The sequence below is a fragment of the Tamandua tetradactyla genome, chromosome 14 (genome assembly GCF_023851605.1).
Source record: "Tamandua tetradactyla isolate mTamTet1 chromosome 14, mTamTet1.pri, whole genome shotgun sequence".
Taxonomy (NCBI): domain Eukaryota; kingdom Metazoa; phylum Chordata; class Mammalia; order Pilosa; family Myrmecophagidae; genus Tamandua; species Tamandua tetradactyla.
The window spans coordinates 55,018,358-55,034,953 of NC_135340.1; the positions used below are offsets into that span (position 1 = coordinate 55,018,358).

The window sequence follows — 16,596 nt, forward strand, 5'->3', positions numbered from 1 at the left end:
CCACTCCCTTCCAATCCATTTTCCACACTGCAGAGTAATCTTTCCAAATCCAAATCCAATAATGTCATTTTTTGGTTTAAAATCTTCCAGTACTAAAATTCAAACTCCCTAATATCATTTATTAGACTCTGAATGATGTGGCCGTTATGCCCCTCCCTAGCCTCATCTCTCTCTTGTCCCCACACCCTATACCCTATATACTCTGTCTAGCCGCAATCATCTTTCAGTTCCTTGAATCCAACATTCTCTAGGTCTTTGCCCACGCTGTTCCCTCTGCCTAGAACACCCTTCATTCCATTTATTTTGGCTAACTCAGTTGTATCTTTTGGTACCAGCTCAGCTGTCACTTGGACAGGCACAGCCCGGGTAGGCAGGTTTCAGCCCACAAAGGGCGCACTCCGCGCGGCCCAGGCGATTGGTGTCTTCCAAACCGGCGATCCCTGACGTTGCTCTCGACACTCATTGGGGCTGGACATTTTAAAGGCTGGAGACCGCATCTCAGCGCAGACCCAGATCGCTATGGCTCCAACCTCCGCCAACTAGCGAGCTTCCGCATCGCAGCAGAGACACTCCCACGCCAAACCAGCGACCGCCGCCCTCTGCCCGGATCCCGAGCCGGCGGATAGCCCCACCTCCCACGCTGCGTCGGGGGTGGGAAAGGGCGGGGCGCTGGGTGCCGGCGAACGGCGTGCGACGAGTAGGGGGCGGGGCCAGGGGCGGAGCGGAGCGCGCATGCGCGGTCGCCTTTGTGTGGGTCGAGCGGCGGCGGTGGCGGCGGCGGCGGCGGCGGCAGTGGCGGTCCCACTGGCAGGCGGGCTAGAGGCGAGTCCGGGCGGCGTCCGGCGTGGGAGCCGGGGGACCACCATGGTAAAGAAGCGGAAAGGTCGCGTCGTGATCGACTCGGACACGGAGGACAGCGGCAGCGACGAGAACCTGGATCAGGTGGGGACAGGCCGCGGAGGCGCTGGGCTAGCGGGGCGGGAGGGCTGAGTCGGGGCCACGGGAGCCGAGAGCCGGCCGGGCCTGGAGCCTCCCGGCCCGAGCGCCCGTCCCACCCCGTGCCTTGATTGCCGCTGCTGCCCCTTTCCTGGCCTCTGCGCAGTGCCCGGGGCCCTCGGAGTCCGGCTTGGGCCTGAAGACCGAGCCCCGAGGACTTGGCGCCTTGAGCGGGGAGGCGGGGCAGGGACCGGGGTGATGGGCCTCGGGCTCCGGGAACCAAAGGGGACCGTGCTCTGCTGGAGTCAGACCCGGTGGCAGACTGTAGGCCAGGAGAACCTGGCCCGGAAAGATAGAAAGTATCACCCGCCAACCCGGGAGGCTGGAGATTGGGAGGTTTTGGAGGAGGCGCAAGGCTGAGCTTAGGGTGGTGGGTGGGGGGAGGGGGCCGTGAAGGTGCGGACTCTAGAAGACTAAGTTTTTCAGGTAAGAGAGAGTGGACGGAGAGGAGGGATACTCGTAAATGTTCCTGGGAACCTCTGCCGTTCCTGGTTTGGAAGACGTATCTGTGGCCTCGAGTCTGGTTTGTGGTTACGAAGGGTCCCCGTTGGCTTGTCAGAACGAAGAAAACTTTCTTGAAGGTAGGAAAGAGGGCAGATGCCGGCAGAAATGGAGAACTATGTAGGGTGGTGTGGAAGACTGACGGAGACCTCTTGACTGTTTTCATGCAGCATCCCAGAATCTTTACTTGAAGGTTGTGCAGAAAGCATTGAAAGTAAGTTTCGGCCTCCGTGTCTTGGGGTTGCTTAGATGGTTTATATTTTCCAGAAAAATGCTATAGGGAGGAAGCTGTCGTCTGTAGCAGTGCTCAAGTGCTACCAGAGTTGGAAAGAGGGTTTTCCTGGCACATTTTATGAGCAAATGTTATAAAGACTGCAAGAGGTAGTAGTAGCATTATAAGTTGAGTACAGAGAGTACTGAACTTGGAATCTGAAAATTTGAGTTCTAGGCTGGGTTATGCTGCTTTCCAGCTTTATATCTTTGGTCTTAACTGTAAAATAGAGATATAACATCAGCCTTGTGTGTCTAATTGTGCTATTGTAAGGAACATGTGTTTCTAAGAATCAATATTGATACAAGCTTTTGCATACTATAAAGGTTCTGTTTAAATGACTTCTTGAGGATCCTTGTATTGGGCAGAGGTCTCAGGATTCAGGACTAAAATATTAGGGAATGAAAGGAGAGGACTTTAAGAAGGAAAGATTGGAAAGGTGTTGTTGAAGAGAGCTGTTTTGGAAATGATAGTGGGGCCTGGGAAAGGTTTGGGATAGAAATTGAAAGAGTAAATTGAAAGTGTTCTCATTGAAAGGCTCCAGAAATTTATAAAAATATGAAAAATGTATTCCTGACTGTAAAAGTTCATTTTATAGATAGTTTTAGACTGACATTTAGGAGGATCAGAATCTTTTTTTTCCTATTCATTAACTGCCATTTACATAGTTCCTGGGATGAAATAGACACCTTAATTATGAACTTTATTTACATTATCAAGTTCTCAAATTATGTGAAGTTGATATCATTTTCCCCCTTTTACATATGAGGAAAGTGGGGTTGAAAAAGTTAAGTAACTTTCTCAGATTCACACAACTAGTAAGTGGTAGAGTTGGTATTTGAACTCAGTATGCACGACTACAAGCTCATATTATTTCCACTATATCACCTTAATCTGCTGCTCTTTTAATTTTCATATTGCAAAATGAGAATGTTTCATGGCAGTTTTCCAGGTTGCGGAAATCATGTTTGTAAAGTACACTCACTGATTTAAAGGAAATTGGTACATCTATTTAAAAGATTATTTGGGGGACTTTCTTTGTAGAGCACTGTCAAGACATCTGTTCTTATGATACATGAACTAAGCTGCAAATTATTCTGTTCTTAGTGGTTTTTCCTAGAATTTCGATGAATGAAGTGAATTGAGAGCTTTTCCAAAGTGGGAACTGAAAGGATTGCAACTTTAAATCCAACTCTAAATATCTACTTATAAAAAGAAACTAGAATAAAATTTGCAATTCCTAATACATTTTAACAGCAGTTTCAGCTGCTTCCTATCCATCCACTTACTGGCTGTCTTCTCAAATGGGAACAAGATCAAAATTCTCTTTCCCTGTACATCCTAATAAAGGCATCAGTGCCTAATACCTGTTGTATTGTCTGTTCAGCACTGTGCCAGACTTTCAGAAGAAAGTTGTCACCAAAGCCTTCAGCAGAAGTTCACAGTTCAGTTTGGGTTTAGGAGTCTAAACAGGAATCCTCAGAACAATATTAATGCCTTGCCTTATGCTGCTTCAACTAGTTCTGGGTTTTCATTGGAGATGTAACATCAGATTTATTGTTGACTTGTGTATGGTCATCTAAAAAAAAAAAAAAACCTGACAAATTTGTTTAGTATGAAAGTGGAGCACAATGTAAGGAGGCCCTTTGTCCCTCGGTTTCCCAGATGAAATCTAAGCCATTATTACTTCCAACTTAGTCCTTACTGAAGGTGAGCTTACTAGTGGTTAGCTGAGGACCACTGTCAGAAGTCACCTGGGTTGCCTATTTAAAATGTAGGTTCCTGTGTCGATGGCTGAGAGATTCCAAACAGAGTCAAGAGGTTATCCTGGAGGTTACTCTTATGCATTAAATAGATATCACCTTGTTAGTCAAGATTTAATGGAGAGGCTGGAGGGAACTGCCTGAAAATGTAGAGCTGTGTTCCAGTAGCCATGTTTCTTGATGATGATTGTATGATATAGCCTTCACAATGTGACTGTGTGATTGTGAAAACCGTGTGTCTGATGCTCCTTTTATCTACCTTATCAACAGATGAGTAAACATATGGAATAAAAATAAATACTAGGGGAACAAATGTTAAAATAAATTTAGATTGAAATGCTAGTGATCAATGAAAGGGAGGGATAAAGACTGCAAGGGGTAAGGGGTATGGTATGTATGAATTTTTTTCTGTTGTCTTTTTCTTTTTCTGAATTGATGCAAATGTTCTAAGAAATGATCATGATGATGAATATGCAACTGTGTGATGATATTATGAATTACTGATTATATATGTAGAACAGAATGATCAAAAGTTAAGAATGTTTGCATTTGTTTGTTATATTTTTTAAAAAAATTTAAAATTTTTTTTTAAAAGAGTAGGTTGCTGGAGCACCCATCCCAGACCTGCTGAATTAGACATTTGGGGATTGAGCCTGTATTTTTATCAGGTACAACCCAGGTAATAATGATTTATATTAATGATTGAGACCATTGTCCATATGCAAGTTAATCTTTTTAATAAGAACACTAGAAGTAGTTTGGAGGAAAAAAAGAGCTTTCTTTCCCTACCACAGTGCTCCCAAGTTAAAGACACAAGTATAACCAAAGGAAGTTGATAGACAGGAATGTTTCAGTTGGCAGAGTTGCTTGTTCTTTTAAATCTCTTAAGCTATTTCAGTTGTTGGGATGCTTTTTATTAAGGCTGAATTTCTTTATTTTCCTTTCTTCTTGATGGGAAAAAAAAATGTAGTAACTGAAGCAGAGTAGTTTGAAATTTGGTTTAACTTTCAGAGGTTTTTGAAACTCAGACCCTAATTTAAGAACCTGAAGAATTTTCTTTTAACAGCTAACCTGCTAGTGACCCTATTCTTATATTGACCATACCTCTTCCTTCAATTTTTTTTTCTTAAATAGCAAATCATGAAGATACTTGCCATTGGTTTCCACTGGAAAAAAATAATGGAATTTGGTGCAAATTCTGTACCTTTTACCTATCATGTAGCTGCATTAAGATCACGTGTCAGAATTATGGAATAATATTTAGCCGGTGGATCCTATAAAAAAAAAGCATCCAAGATAATAAATAAATCAGAGTTCTATTTTCAGATTAGTACAAATCAGTTTTTATAAAATTTTTACCCTGCCTTAAAAAAAAAAAAAGCTGTTGTGCACACGGGATACTTTTGTTTCATTATTTTTTTTCTTATCAAAATAGTGATTATATTGCTATGTACTGTTTTTCTGTGCTCTTTCAACTTGAAGTATCAATGATTAAATTTGTCTTTGAGAGAATAGGACCTCTAAGTATTTTCTAGGAATTATTTTTAGACATTAGATATAAAAAAGTATCATTGAGGACATTATTATGTGACACAAGGCAGGGATACAAGTCAGGGAACCCCAGCGATTGCCAGTAGCCAGCACCAGAATGTTACAGACTTTGGGGAGAAAGCATCAGCTTACTGGTGTCTCAGTTCTGGTGCCTCAGAACTGAAATATTGATCAAGAGATGGTTCCATGTAAGAAGAGTTCTGTTCTAGGAGATGGGTAATACTGAATGGTCTCACAGCAAATACAAAAGCAGGAGAAAAATTTATGAAGAGGCCAATAATGGAAGAGGTAATTTTGAAGGCTATAGATGTCAACTAGAACATCTGTGAATGGCAGACGTCTGAACAACTGAAATAACTTTTTAAAAAAATATTTGTATGAATAAATCTTAACATATAAACATGCAAACATTCTTAACATACAAATATTCCATACAATCAGTGGCTCACAATATCATCACATACTTGTGTATTCATCACCATGATCATTCTTTGAACATTTGCATCAATCCAGAAAAAGAAATAAAAAGAAAAAACTCGGTACATACCATACCCCTTAACCCTTCCTCTCATTAACTACTAGTATTTCCATCTACTCAATTTATTTTAACCTTTGTCCTCCCATTGTTTGCTTATTTTTTGTCCTTATTTTTTTACGCATCTGTCCATAACATAGATAAAAGGAGCATCAGACACAAGGTTGAAATAAGTTCTTGATTTGGAGATGAGAGACACAGGAATGCCATACATACACAGGCTGTTGGTGCTCTGCCAGGATGTCATGCACTACAGTGTTAAAATAATCACCCATGATTTTTCAGCCATTTGCATGCTGGACTTGATTACTTAATTCCTTCTTGGTGGCTCGGTTTATAACAGTGGCATTAAATCCAAGTGTTTATACATGTGAGAAGTCCCCGGTATTTCTGTTAGTAAAAGAAGCATTTCTGAAGAAAATAAATTTATTGGCTGGGAAGAAGGGGATGGGATATTTGACCCAGGTGGTTTCATGTCTAATATGTATGCAGTGACTTTAGCTAGATGCAGATATTTTCTTGATATTAAGACGAAGGGATTGTGTGCAAAGCATCCTTGCTCCATTCAGAAGGCAGTCTCTCTTGGGATTGGTACTGAGACTGTTTGCCCTGTAGAAACAGATGGAAGAAGTAAAATGATACCTGAGGAACTGGAGAAGCAATTCTGGCAAGCCAGGAAGAAAGAGCAGCACTATTTCTTCTCTGTTCTACCTCTTGTACAACAATGTTGAGAACCCTCAATCCTCTGGATGAAATAACTGACATCTGTAAGTGGCACAGTCTCTGGCTTCATGAAGATACTTCTTCAGGTATTTCTTCAGATATTCTTCAGGCTTTGATGTCAAGGAAGCATTGCAAGCTTCTACATGGCTTCCACAGAACTGACTCTGTGGCCTGGAAGCCACACAAGATGCTGATGTCTGAAATCCAGTGCTGTACTCTTTTAAAAGACAAATCTGACCTGAAGAAATGCTACTCTGCCAAGGCACCTTACCTCTTCCAGCAGTATACATTCTATGTCAGCTACAGCACAGGAGACGAGTCTGTCCAATGTAGCAGGAGACCAGATGCATTCAAGTTCTGAATGACCTGGAAGGCCCTGGGCACATTGAGCCTTGAAGAAAGAGTTAATTGTGCACTTGCATTATGTAGGTATCTAGTGGAAAAAATGAAGAAAAGAGAAGGGTTCAAGTTACTGATGGAAGGCCTGTGTGAGGGCCTAGATTATAGAAGGGCTCAAGACATAATTGTTGAACTGTTGAAATTTTACCATGGATTGTTTCTTGTATACACGGGCAACTGGTAGGTGCTTAATAATCAGTGTTCACATTACACTGCCTGGTTATGTAACATTGAACTAACCATAGCTCTTGGGGAGAAGGGGCACATTATTAATGATTTCTCCAAAGTTTGTAAAAAAATGAAGCTCTAAATATAAGAGCAAAAATTCTTAGCCTGAGGTAGAATTCAGTGGGTCTGTGAAGTTAAATAGGAATAAATATACCTTTTGTTATTTTCACTGTCCTGTAACTAAAATTTATCATTTCCTAGTTTAGCTGTATCTATGAAACCACAGATGTTTCCATACCATATTACATTTGTTGCAGATGTATATTGTATCTTGGTATATTGTTTATACTTATAATTAGAAATTTTCCAGTTTTTATTTTTTGGGTCTGCTAGATCTTGTTATTTAAAGCACTTTTTAAAATACTTGATAAACTCCCCCACCCCTCCCCCAGGCATAAAGGAGCCCATTGAGAGGCTTCCGCTCTCATGGCCCTCCTAGGTTCCTCTCCCTTACTCTTCCGTTTTACCAGGATTGGCCCCAGGTGGCCCTGTGGAAACTCAGGCCCATCGTCCCTTGTGTCTCTCCAGGATTGGTAAGCTTAGACAACCTGACCAGTGCACAGATTCACCATCTAGGCCATACAGATCTTTCAGAAGGGCAAGAAGGTACAGCTGAAGCAACTCAAAGACACCAGTCGCCTATCTGAGTGATGATAGGAACTCCTTGAGGAGATCAAGACTTGAGCAGGGCAGGATTCTGAACAGGCTACACTAACATCCCCCCTTATATATTTATAATGAGAGCTGTTGGATGACATCTTTTACATATCAGCCACTATCAGTCAAGCTGAAGACATTTCTTCTAGGAAAGTATAGTGTCTGTGAAGTTCAGAGGACACATGTTTTGGGGAAAAAATATATATGACATAAAAGAAGATGAAGAAAAATGAGAGAAAAAAGGCAACTTTAAAATCAAAATATCGTGAGACTAGATGGGGAGGCTGAAGGGCTGGGAACTGGGAAGAGACACTGCTTCCCATTTTCCAGGGCTTTTCCAGCCTGTGGGCACCTGGAGGCAGGCTGGGGCAAGCAGTGTAGTGAGACCTGGTCCCCAGGATATGGCTGAGAGGCCACCACTGAGCATTTCTGTCATTCTTTTAGCTGTGTAGAGACCAAAGACGAGACTTACTTGCACATGTGTAGCTCTATGTCAAATAGAAGGGGAATGGAGGAAAACCTCCTTACTGCTTCATGACTTCTTGAAACAGCTTAGAGGAAGTCTATGAAAAGTGTAGTAATAATTTTAAAAAGACAGAAATGGAAAACAGTGTTTCAGTACTTTTAAACAGAATACTTTGAGAGGCCACTCAATTATCCTCATTCATAGCTATGAAACTTACCTGTGTTTTTCTCTGTTATACAACTGGATGGAGCTGTGGGGATGAACAAGATGGTGAATATTTGAGGAAAGCAACAAAAATATAAAATTCATTAACTGTGAAGTGTTAAAACAAGGGGTAAAAGGGGATTTACAAGGCAAGGTAACAGTTGTGAAAAGTCTAAATGCTTCTAACTCTTTCCCCTTTTAGAATCATAATAGTTGTAGAGAATTTTAAAAGGGAAAAGTTAAAAATATCTATATAGTAGAAAAATTAGAGGAAAGCAAAAAAGCAAAAAAAATTTTTTAAAAATAAGTCTACAAAAGTTAGCGTTACTGCTAAAAAATCCCACATGTTGTAGGACTGCTAATTTTGTAGAGTTTAGACTGAACATCAGTCCCTTCTCCCTGCAACTGCTGTTGGACAGCATTGTCCCTGAGAGCCAGGTGGACTTGCCCAGACGTGTGGGCTCCTGGCCACCCATTGTCGTTGGAGGCTGACTGAGCCTTGAGCAGGGAAGCCCCCACCCCCACCTTCATCTTATGCTTCACTGTCCTTTCATACTTGCTCCAGAGGCTTTCCAGGCAAGGGAGAACTGGAACTTTCATCTTAAAACAACGAAACAACACACACACACAAAACGACTTTCAAAAAAGAGAGAGAGAATATACCAATCTTTGGAAAATTTCCGAAACTATTTACAACAAATTTTGAAAAACAGGTGTTTAAATAATGCCAACTCTGATTTTCTATAAATATGTTTGCAGATTTTGTAGAACTTTTAATTGGAATGTTGGAGAAAACAAACAGAAAACCCCAAAAATAGTGAAAGGAAGATATTTATCTAAGTAGTTTTTAAAGCAGTTAAAAGACAGTGCTTAAGAGGTTAATGAGTAGTTCAGTGGTAGCATGCTCGCCTGCCATGCAGGAGACCTGGATTTGATTCCCAGCGCACGCGTGTACGCACACACACGCCCCAATACATAAATAAGACGTCGCTCAAAAAAAAAAAAACCTCAAGAAAAAACATTGAATTATTTAAGAACACATGTATTTTAAATATAACATTTATTATAATTTATTTGCACCTTTGGGAAGACTTGCTTTGGTATTGTCTTGAAGCCCTCCCAATGATGTTCAGTTCATCTGGAGACAAAGGGACTCTCAGACCTACCTTATTATTTTTTTTTTTACTTTTTCTGCTTTATGAGAACAAATTTCTGGTTCCTTTCAGGCCTCCTGCCTTTCCTTTCCTTTTTTCTTTTTTGTTAGTTTATTATTATTTTTAAAACTTTCTTTATTTTCCTCCTGACTCCTCACTTTAGGATGTCCAGGTGTTATTGACACAAACAAAACAAAACAGCTGCAGTTTAGCACAGCTGCTCTTTTCACACTCAACTCCCTAAAACTCCTTGTGAGCTTCTGTAAAGTATTGGATAATGCTTTCTTCAATTTAGCCCTAAAGAAAGCACATTAAAGAAAATACTTGGTAACTGTATTTTTGATATACTTCTGTTTCTTTGGCAGGGGTATCATTGTTATAAAGTATCCTCTTGTAAACCTTCCCCATAAGAGTTGGGAAATGTAAAAGTTGTGCTTCTCATTAATATAGACTCTTTCACATTATTGAAAGGCAAATATTCTAGGAGGAATTTTTGATAAGTGTCAGTGTTAACTTATGAAGTTCTAAATTTTTTGTCTTAATGTTGCATCTAGCTTGATGTAATTCATTTGCTAATTTCACTTGGCTTTTCTTTATAGATATTGATGGGAAGAGCAAGTCTCATAAGAGCTTTGGCAGGGAGGCTTTTAGGAAAATAGTGAACTCATTTTCCTACATGGCTTCTTTTGGTACGATGTTTGCTGTCTTCCTGGATTTGAAGTTCCCCAAAGGCAGAGATTGTTTTTTATTTTTTAACAAATGTGTTAATGCTAGGCACTAGGGTCAAAGGGGGAACAAAATAGAAGCAGTCTTCGCCTTAAGGGGAGCTTAGGATCTCACCGGAGAGAGCAACATTGCTTAGAGCCGTATAACCTTATCCTAGCCTGATGGGAGCAGGATTCAAACTGAGATCTTGAATATGTGTTGGAGAAAAGGAGGTTAGGAGAGTGAAGAATGAAGGGAAGAGTATTGAATGTACACGGTTGAGGGATCAGTATTTACAAAAATAGTGGGGCAGGAAGGTCTGTTTTGACCCTTTGAGGATTGGGAAGTCAGTGTAGTGGGTCACAACCTGATTAAAAATAAAAATGAAATTGAATTGAAAAAAATGTCAAGTGTTTCATACATAGTAAAGATAAGTACTGTTTTGTGAAACGTGTTTCACATATATACATGTATATGTATGTGTATACTGAATCATGAGGTATAGTTTGTCTTACTGTGGGTTAGAGTGAAAAATAAGTTTTAGAGCCATTGGCAGGGCAATGTTGACACTTTGGATTATATCCTGAGGGTATTGAGTAGGTTACTAAAGGATTTAAAGCTGAAAGTGGTGCTCAGATTTGCCTTTTTGAAGCTTGCCTAGGTTGCCATGTGGAGAGCATTTGAAGGGGGACACCGGTTAGGTGGCAGATGTAAGAGTCCAAGTAAAAGATGATGTAGAATATAAATTCCACTAGAATGGAAACTCCAGAAGAGCAAGAATATTTGTTCACTGCAGTATCCTTGGTACCTAGAACTGTACCTGGCAAGCAGCAGTCACCCCATCAATATTTGTTGAATGGATGACTGACTTAGACTGGTATGGTAGTCATGGAGACAGCAAGAATTGGAATAGATTGGAGATAACATTTAGGATATAGAAGTGAAAGGACTTGATAATTGAATGTTGGGGCGAGGCAGAAGAGGTATTAGGGATTGATACTGGGTTTGGGAATGAAATTGGGATCAGGTTTAAAGGTAGAGATCATGTGTTCAGCCTTCATTGTGCAGAGTTTTATAGTGTCTATTAAATATCCAAGTGGAGATATTCAGTAGTAACTGAATATAATGCCTGCCTGATACATAGTATGCACTTAATAAATTGTTGCCAAATAAGCAAATGCCAGTTGGTATATACACACTGAAAAGTTTTCTAACCTGATTACAGTGGGACACTGTCAATTTGGGGGTTCTTGCTGCAGCCCCTTTAATGTAATGATGATATCCCTTAAGGGTAGACGTATACATTAGTTAGAAAACTAAGTAAAAACAAATAAGAATAGTAGAGCCTTTTTTTTAATTTTTAGGTAGCTTTTATTTTGAATAGACTGAAAACTGATTTTATTTTGTACAATTCAACAACACTGTGGACGTTACTATAGCTCAATATTTTTATCAACAATTATAATTACTTTGCTGGAAATTTGAGGGGAAACTTACAATATTCAGTGCCAGTCTTGAAATTTAAAGGGTTGCTATGCTGCCGCTTTGGAATTATTAATTCAGAAGTAATGCACTTGTGTTTGTATGTGTTCATTGTTTTGATTTGTTTTCTTTTGTTTTATATTATAAAAATAATACATACTGGAGGTGCAGGGGTAGTTCAGTGGTAGAATTTTTGCCTGCCATGCAGGAGACCCAGGTTTGATTCCCAGCCCGTGCACTCCCTGAAAAACAAACAAGCAAATAGAGAAAGAAGAAACAAACAAACAAAATTCAGCAAATGGTACTGCAATAATAGGATACTCACATGGAAAAAGAATAAAGTGTGATCCCTGTCATATAACATACAAAATAAAAATAATAGTAATGCATGTTCTTAAAACAGCTCCAACAATGCAAAAGTACCTCTCTCCCGCAGATAAACACACACACATACACACATACAGTGGCTCCCTTCCTTACTCCCCGAAAGTAACCAATGTTAACCTGAATCATGTTCCTGTACCAACAATATAGTGAAAGGAGAAATAGGAAATTTATCTCGCATTTAAATCTCGATGGATTTACTACTCTTTCATCAGTAAATCTTGTCTTCACTGCTTCTAAAGTCCTCCTACTTCTCTTTGTACCTGTTGTTGCTTACCTTATCCAGGCTACCCTGAGACTGATACTGCGGTGGGATTCCTTCTGACTACTCTCTGCGCTTCTGCCCTGGCCTCTCTAGTCTCTTGTTCATCTGTCAGCCAGAGCTCTCTTTGAAAAACCTGCAGTGGATTGAGTTATTCCCCTGCTTAAAAAAGCCATTCAGTGACTTCCCATAGCCTTTAAAGTGATTTCCCATAGCCTTTAAAATCCATGCTCTACACCCTACTTTATAAATCTTGAAATGATCTGGTTTCTTCTTACCTCTAATCCCACCTTATTCCATCCTTCCCTTGCTTGCTGAGCTTCTGTCCCACTGGCCTTATTTCAATTCTTTGACTAAGCCAAGCCAGCATTAGGGCCTTAGCTCTTTCATCTGGAGGCCTCTGTCTGGAAAACTGGACTCTCCCCTTTCCTTCCCTAAGGTTTCTTCTAGTCTTATCCTAAATGCCATCACCTCAGAGAAGTTTCTGTATTGCGGGTAGGTCCCCATTCACTTGACTCTTAGCACTTACCATTAAATGTAATTATTTGGGTTTTTATTCCCCTTGTTCATTGTCTGCCTTCCTCATTTGATTCTAGATTCTGTGAGGTCAAGGACGATGTTTTCTTCACTACTGTCCTCTGAAATCTTGATACGTAATAGCACAGTAGTAGGGGGGCAACTGGTTTGTCTGAGACAGAGGGTTTTCCCAGAATGCAGGAATTTCAGTGCTTAACCCAGGACAGTCACGGGCAAAAGCACGATGGTTGATAACCCTACTTGGTAGTAATTAGTTACATTAGTTATATTTGTGGAATAAATAAGTAAAAAATAGCTCAGCATCATAATTAGCTATAAAACCTTTGACATTTATCCATATAGACTTTTATTCTCATTTTCTGGTTTGCAGAACCTGTATTATCACTTTTAAATGATCATGGGAGAACTGATTAAAGAGATGAGATTGAATTTCCTTTAAATAAGAGGAACTAAGTTGCTTTATTATGGGTTAATCCTGATTTAATAAATCTTGATTTGTTTTATATTATCTAATATAAAACAAAAGAAAATGAATGATGGGGTAGAGGGAATGAAATCTTAAGATTTGTGAGTTTTCACATACTGATGGATTTCAATTCTAATCTTTTTTTTTTTTGTATGCTTTATGGCGGGGTCACATTTCATTATTCTTCCATGTGAGTATCCCCTTATTGCAGGACCATTTGTTGAGTTTTTTGTTTGTTTGTTTGTTTTGGGGGGAAGTACATGGGCTGGGAATCGGACCCAGGTCTCTCGCATGGCAGGTGAGAATTCTACCACTGAACTACCCTTGCACCCTCTTCGAATTCTAATCTTAATCAGCATAATTCTATTTTAATAAACATCACTTAAGTGCAGTTAGAGCATTTTAGGGTCTTAGTGGTACAATTTATTGTCAGATGTATTCACAAAACTGCTCTAGAAGTTTGGTCTTGACTCAGCCATGCCTCTGATATGTTGATCATTGGCATTATTTTAAGCAGATCTTTAGTGCAGCTTAAACTTGATATACCTTACTGGCACCCCACACTCCCATTCCCCTAGAAGAATGTTGAGACAAATAGGGAAGGTTTCCCTGGACAAGATGAATTGTGGGGGGTATATGACTGATAATTACTGGAACACAGAAACTTTGTCTCAGCTAGTGTGGCACAGTGAAGTAGACTGGCAAGAAAGAGCTGCAGTTGAACTTACCCCTTGTGCATGCATCAGTTTTAGACTGGCTTTTTAAAGTATAGGTGTTGTATAGATCACCCTTTGTAAGTAAAAAAATCTGATGATCCTTTATGTTGGAAAGACTTTTGTATTGCATGTTGTTATATTAACCTATACTTATGAGCTCTTGATGGGTATAAAGGACTTGCCATGAATTTCCCCAGTGGATTTCTGTACAGTTACCAAGTCGTGAAAAGGATATCTTTTACGCTGTCACACTCCTGTCTCTAGACTATTATTAATATGGTTTTTAATGTAGTAGTAGAAGAAGAAGATCTGCTTATCAAATGCAAGTTTGTTGATGAAGAGCGATTTGTTAGGTTTTTACCATAGAGTGGAACTCTAACAGGAAGGCAGTACTAACATCTCAACACTTTTGTTATAACTTTTTTTATAGTAACTTTTAATAGGCATTTACTGCATATAACAGTTAACGTTTCAGGGAAGTTAATTTGATTGACCCAAATCCTTGTTTTAATGCATTAGTTTAAAAACAGGAGTTCTAGTGCATTTGCAAACCTTAAGGGATCAGGGAAGAGATTGTATAGCAGGATTCTTTCTCAATTTTTAATATATTTGCGTTAAGATAATGGGGGAAAAGAGTAACAGTAAAGAAATAAAATACCCTAAACAAATTGCCATGCAAACCAACAATCCTAGTGGGTATTTACTCAAGTGAAAAGGAATTTATGAACAAAATAAAAGAAAAAAACCTTATGTTTGTATAAAACCCTGTATGTGAATATATAATTGCCAAGAATTTGGAGATAGCTCAGATGTCTTTCATCTGATAAATGGTACTTCCATACGATGGATTACCATTTAGCAATAAAAAGGAATGAACTCCTGATGCATGCTGCAACACTGATGACTCTCAAATGTGTTATGCTAAGTAAAAGAAACCAGGCTCAAATGGCTATATACTCTATGATCTCATTTATTTGACATTCTACAATAGGTAGAACTATAGGTACAGAAAACAAATGGCAAGGGGAGGGGTAGGAGGAACACAAGGGAATTGGGGGTATTATGGAACTTTTCTCTATCTTGATTGTGATGGTGGTTAAATAACTGTGTTTGTCACACATTAAAAAGGATAAAATTGATTATTTTTAAATTATGCCACAATTTTTTAAAAGGCCACAAACACAGATATTTCTATAATTTTCATTTGATCTATAAGAGTTGAGATTTTGTTGTGAAAGGATAGAGTTTTCTGGTCTTCAGCCTTTCCAGGAAGTTGGTGTGTTAGCTCTCTGATGAAATGAGAAGACTGACATTTCGTGACTGCTTATGAAGAAGAGAAAGTGTCAGCTGTTAATCTGAGAAGGTCATTTTCTCATTCTGGCCAAGGAGGGTATACTCCTAAAATAGAAACACTAGAAGAAAACATACTCTTTTTTTTTTTTGTAGCAATCTGGTATTTTTAAATCTATCTTGGCCCTTGACCTATCATTGTCTAGCACCATCATTGATCAGGGAATAATACTGCCACTATTTATTAGTTGTATTTTCTCTTTTTTTGGCAGAAGGGGAAAATGTTTTAGACTATTAAACCATGACTGAATTAGGAGCCAAGATTCTAACTGTCCAAGTTGGAATCCTGCCTCTACTAGTTGTATTGCCTTGGATAATTTACTTAACCACCCTGTGCCACAGTTTCTTTGTTTTTTAATGGAGATAATGATACCCACCTTTTTAAGGTTCTGTGAAGATTAAATGTCAGGTGCTTAGAAAAGTACCTCGCATCTAGTAAGTACAGTATAATTGTGGACAGGTCTTGGTATTAGCAGAGAGTAAGAACTAGAATAAGTATCCTTTTGTTGCCTTTTTGAGTGACTTGACTAAGTTAGGGAAAAAGTAAAATAGGGGAGGAAACCATGTTGCGGAGTGAATCCTGGTTGTATCCAGAGCTCCTTTATTTATGGCCCTCTCCTACTTCCTCTAATTTTACTTAAATCACTAGGAGAAGGCATAAGTGGTGATTAGGAGTATATGGGTTGTCAGATTAGGATTCTTATGTAGTGACCAGAATGCCTATTGCTTGTTGTCAGATCTAGGTTTAAACACTGGAAATACTCAGCATCTTTTTTTTTTCTTTTTTCCTGGTCTACGCATTCAAAATAGAAAGTGACCTCAGAAGTGTGGAGTGTGTCAGAAAAGTGACCTTATTCAAACTAGCCCCTGCAAATGCCAATTTTGCCATGAGTTATAGGAGAAATGGTCAGAGTATTAGCTGTACCAGCTAGAATAGTCCCTGAGAATCAGTACTTCTGTGGTTTAGAGAAGAAATGGTGACAGGTTAGGGATAGCCTCTAGTTCCATTTTCCACTCACTTTTCCATTTCATATGTACTTTTCCCACTAAGAGGGAGAGGGAAGATTTTGAAAACATTTTTTTAGCAGTTTGGAATACTGGCAGTCAGCCTGTTCACATGATAAATGTCGCTGATAATGATGTCCTTGGTTGAGAACACAAAGATATAGAAGAGATTTAGATAGTATGGGTATTTTATTATTCTTGGATATTTTTCGCTGTGGAACAAAACTAACATGACTATTTC

At 39.4% G+C, this 16,596-nt stretch overlaps 1 protein-coding gene and 1 pseudogene across 1 annotated transcript in view; both read left to right on the forward strand.

The window, feature by feature from the left end:
* Nucleotides 1-732: 732 nt before the first annotated feature.
* Nucleotides 733-16,596, forward strand: part of RTF1 (RTF1 homolog, Paf1/RNA polymerase II complex component) — a 97,880-nt gene continuing 82,016 nt past the window's right edge. The window contains exon 1 of the mRNA XM_077127511.1: nt 733-942. Within this exon, the coding sequence (XP_076983626.1) occupies nt 733-942 (210 nt within the window). The remainder of the gene's footprint in view (nt 943-16,596) is intronic.
* Nucleotides 5,295-16,594, forward strand: LOC143656499 (acidic amino acid decarboxylase GADL1 pseudogene; annotated as a pseudogene).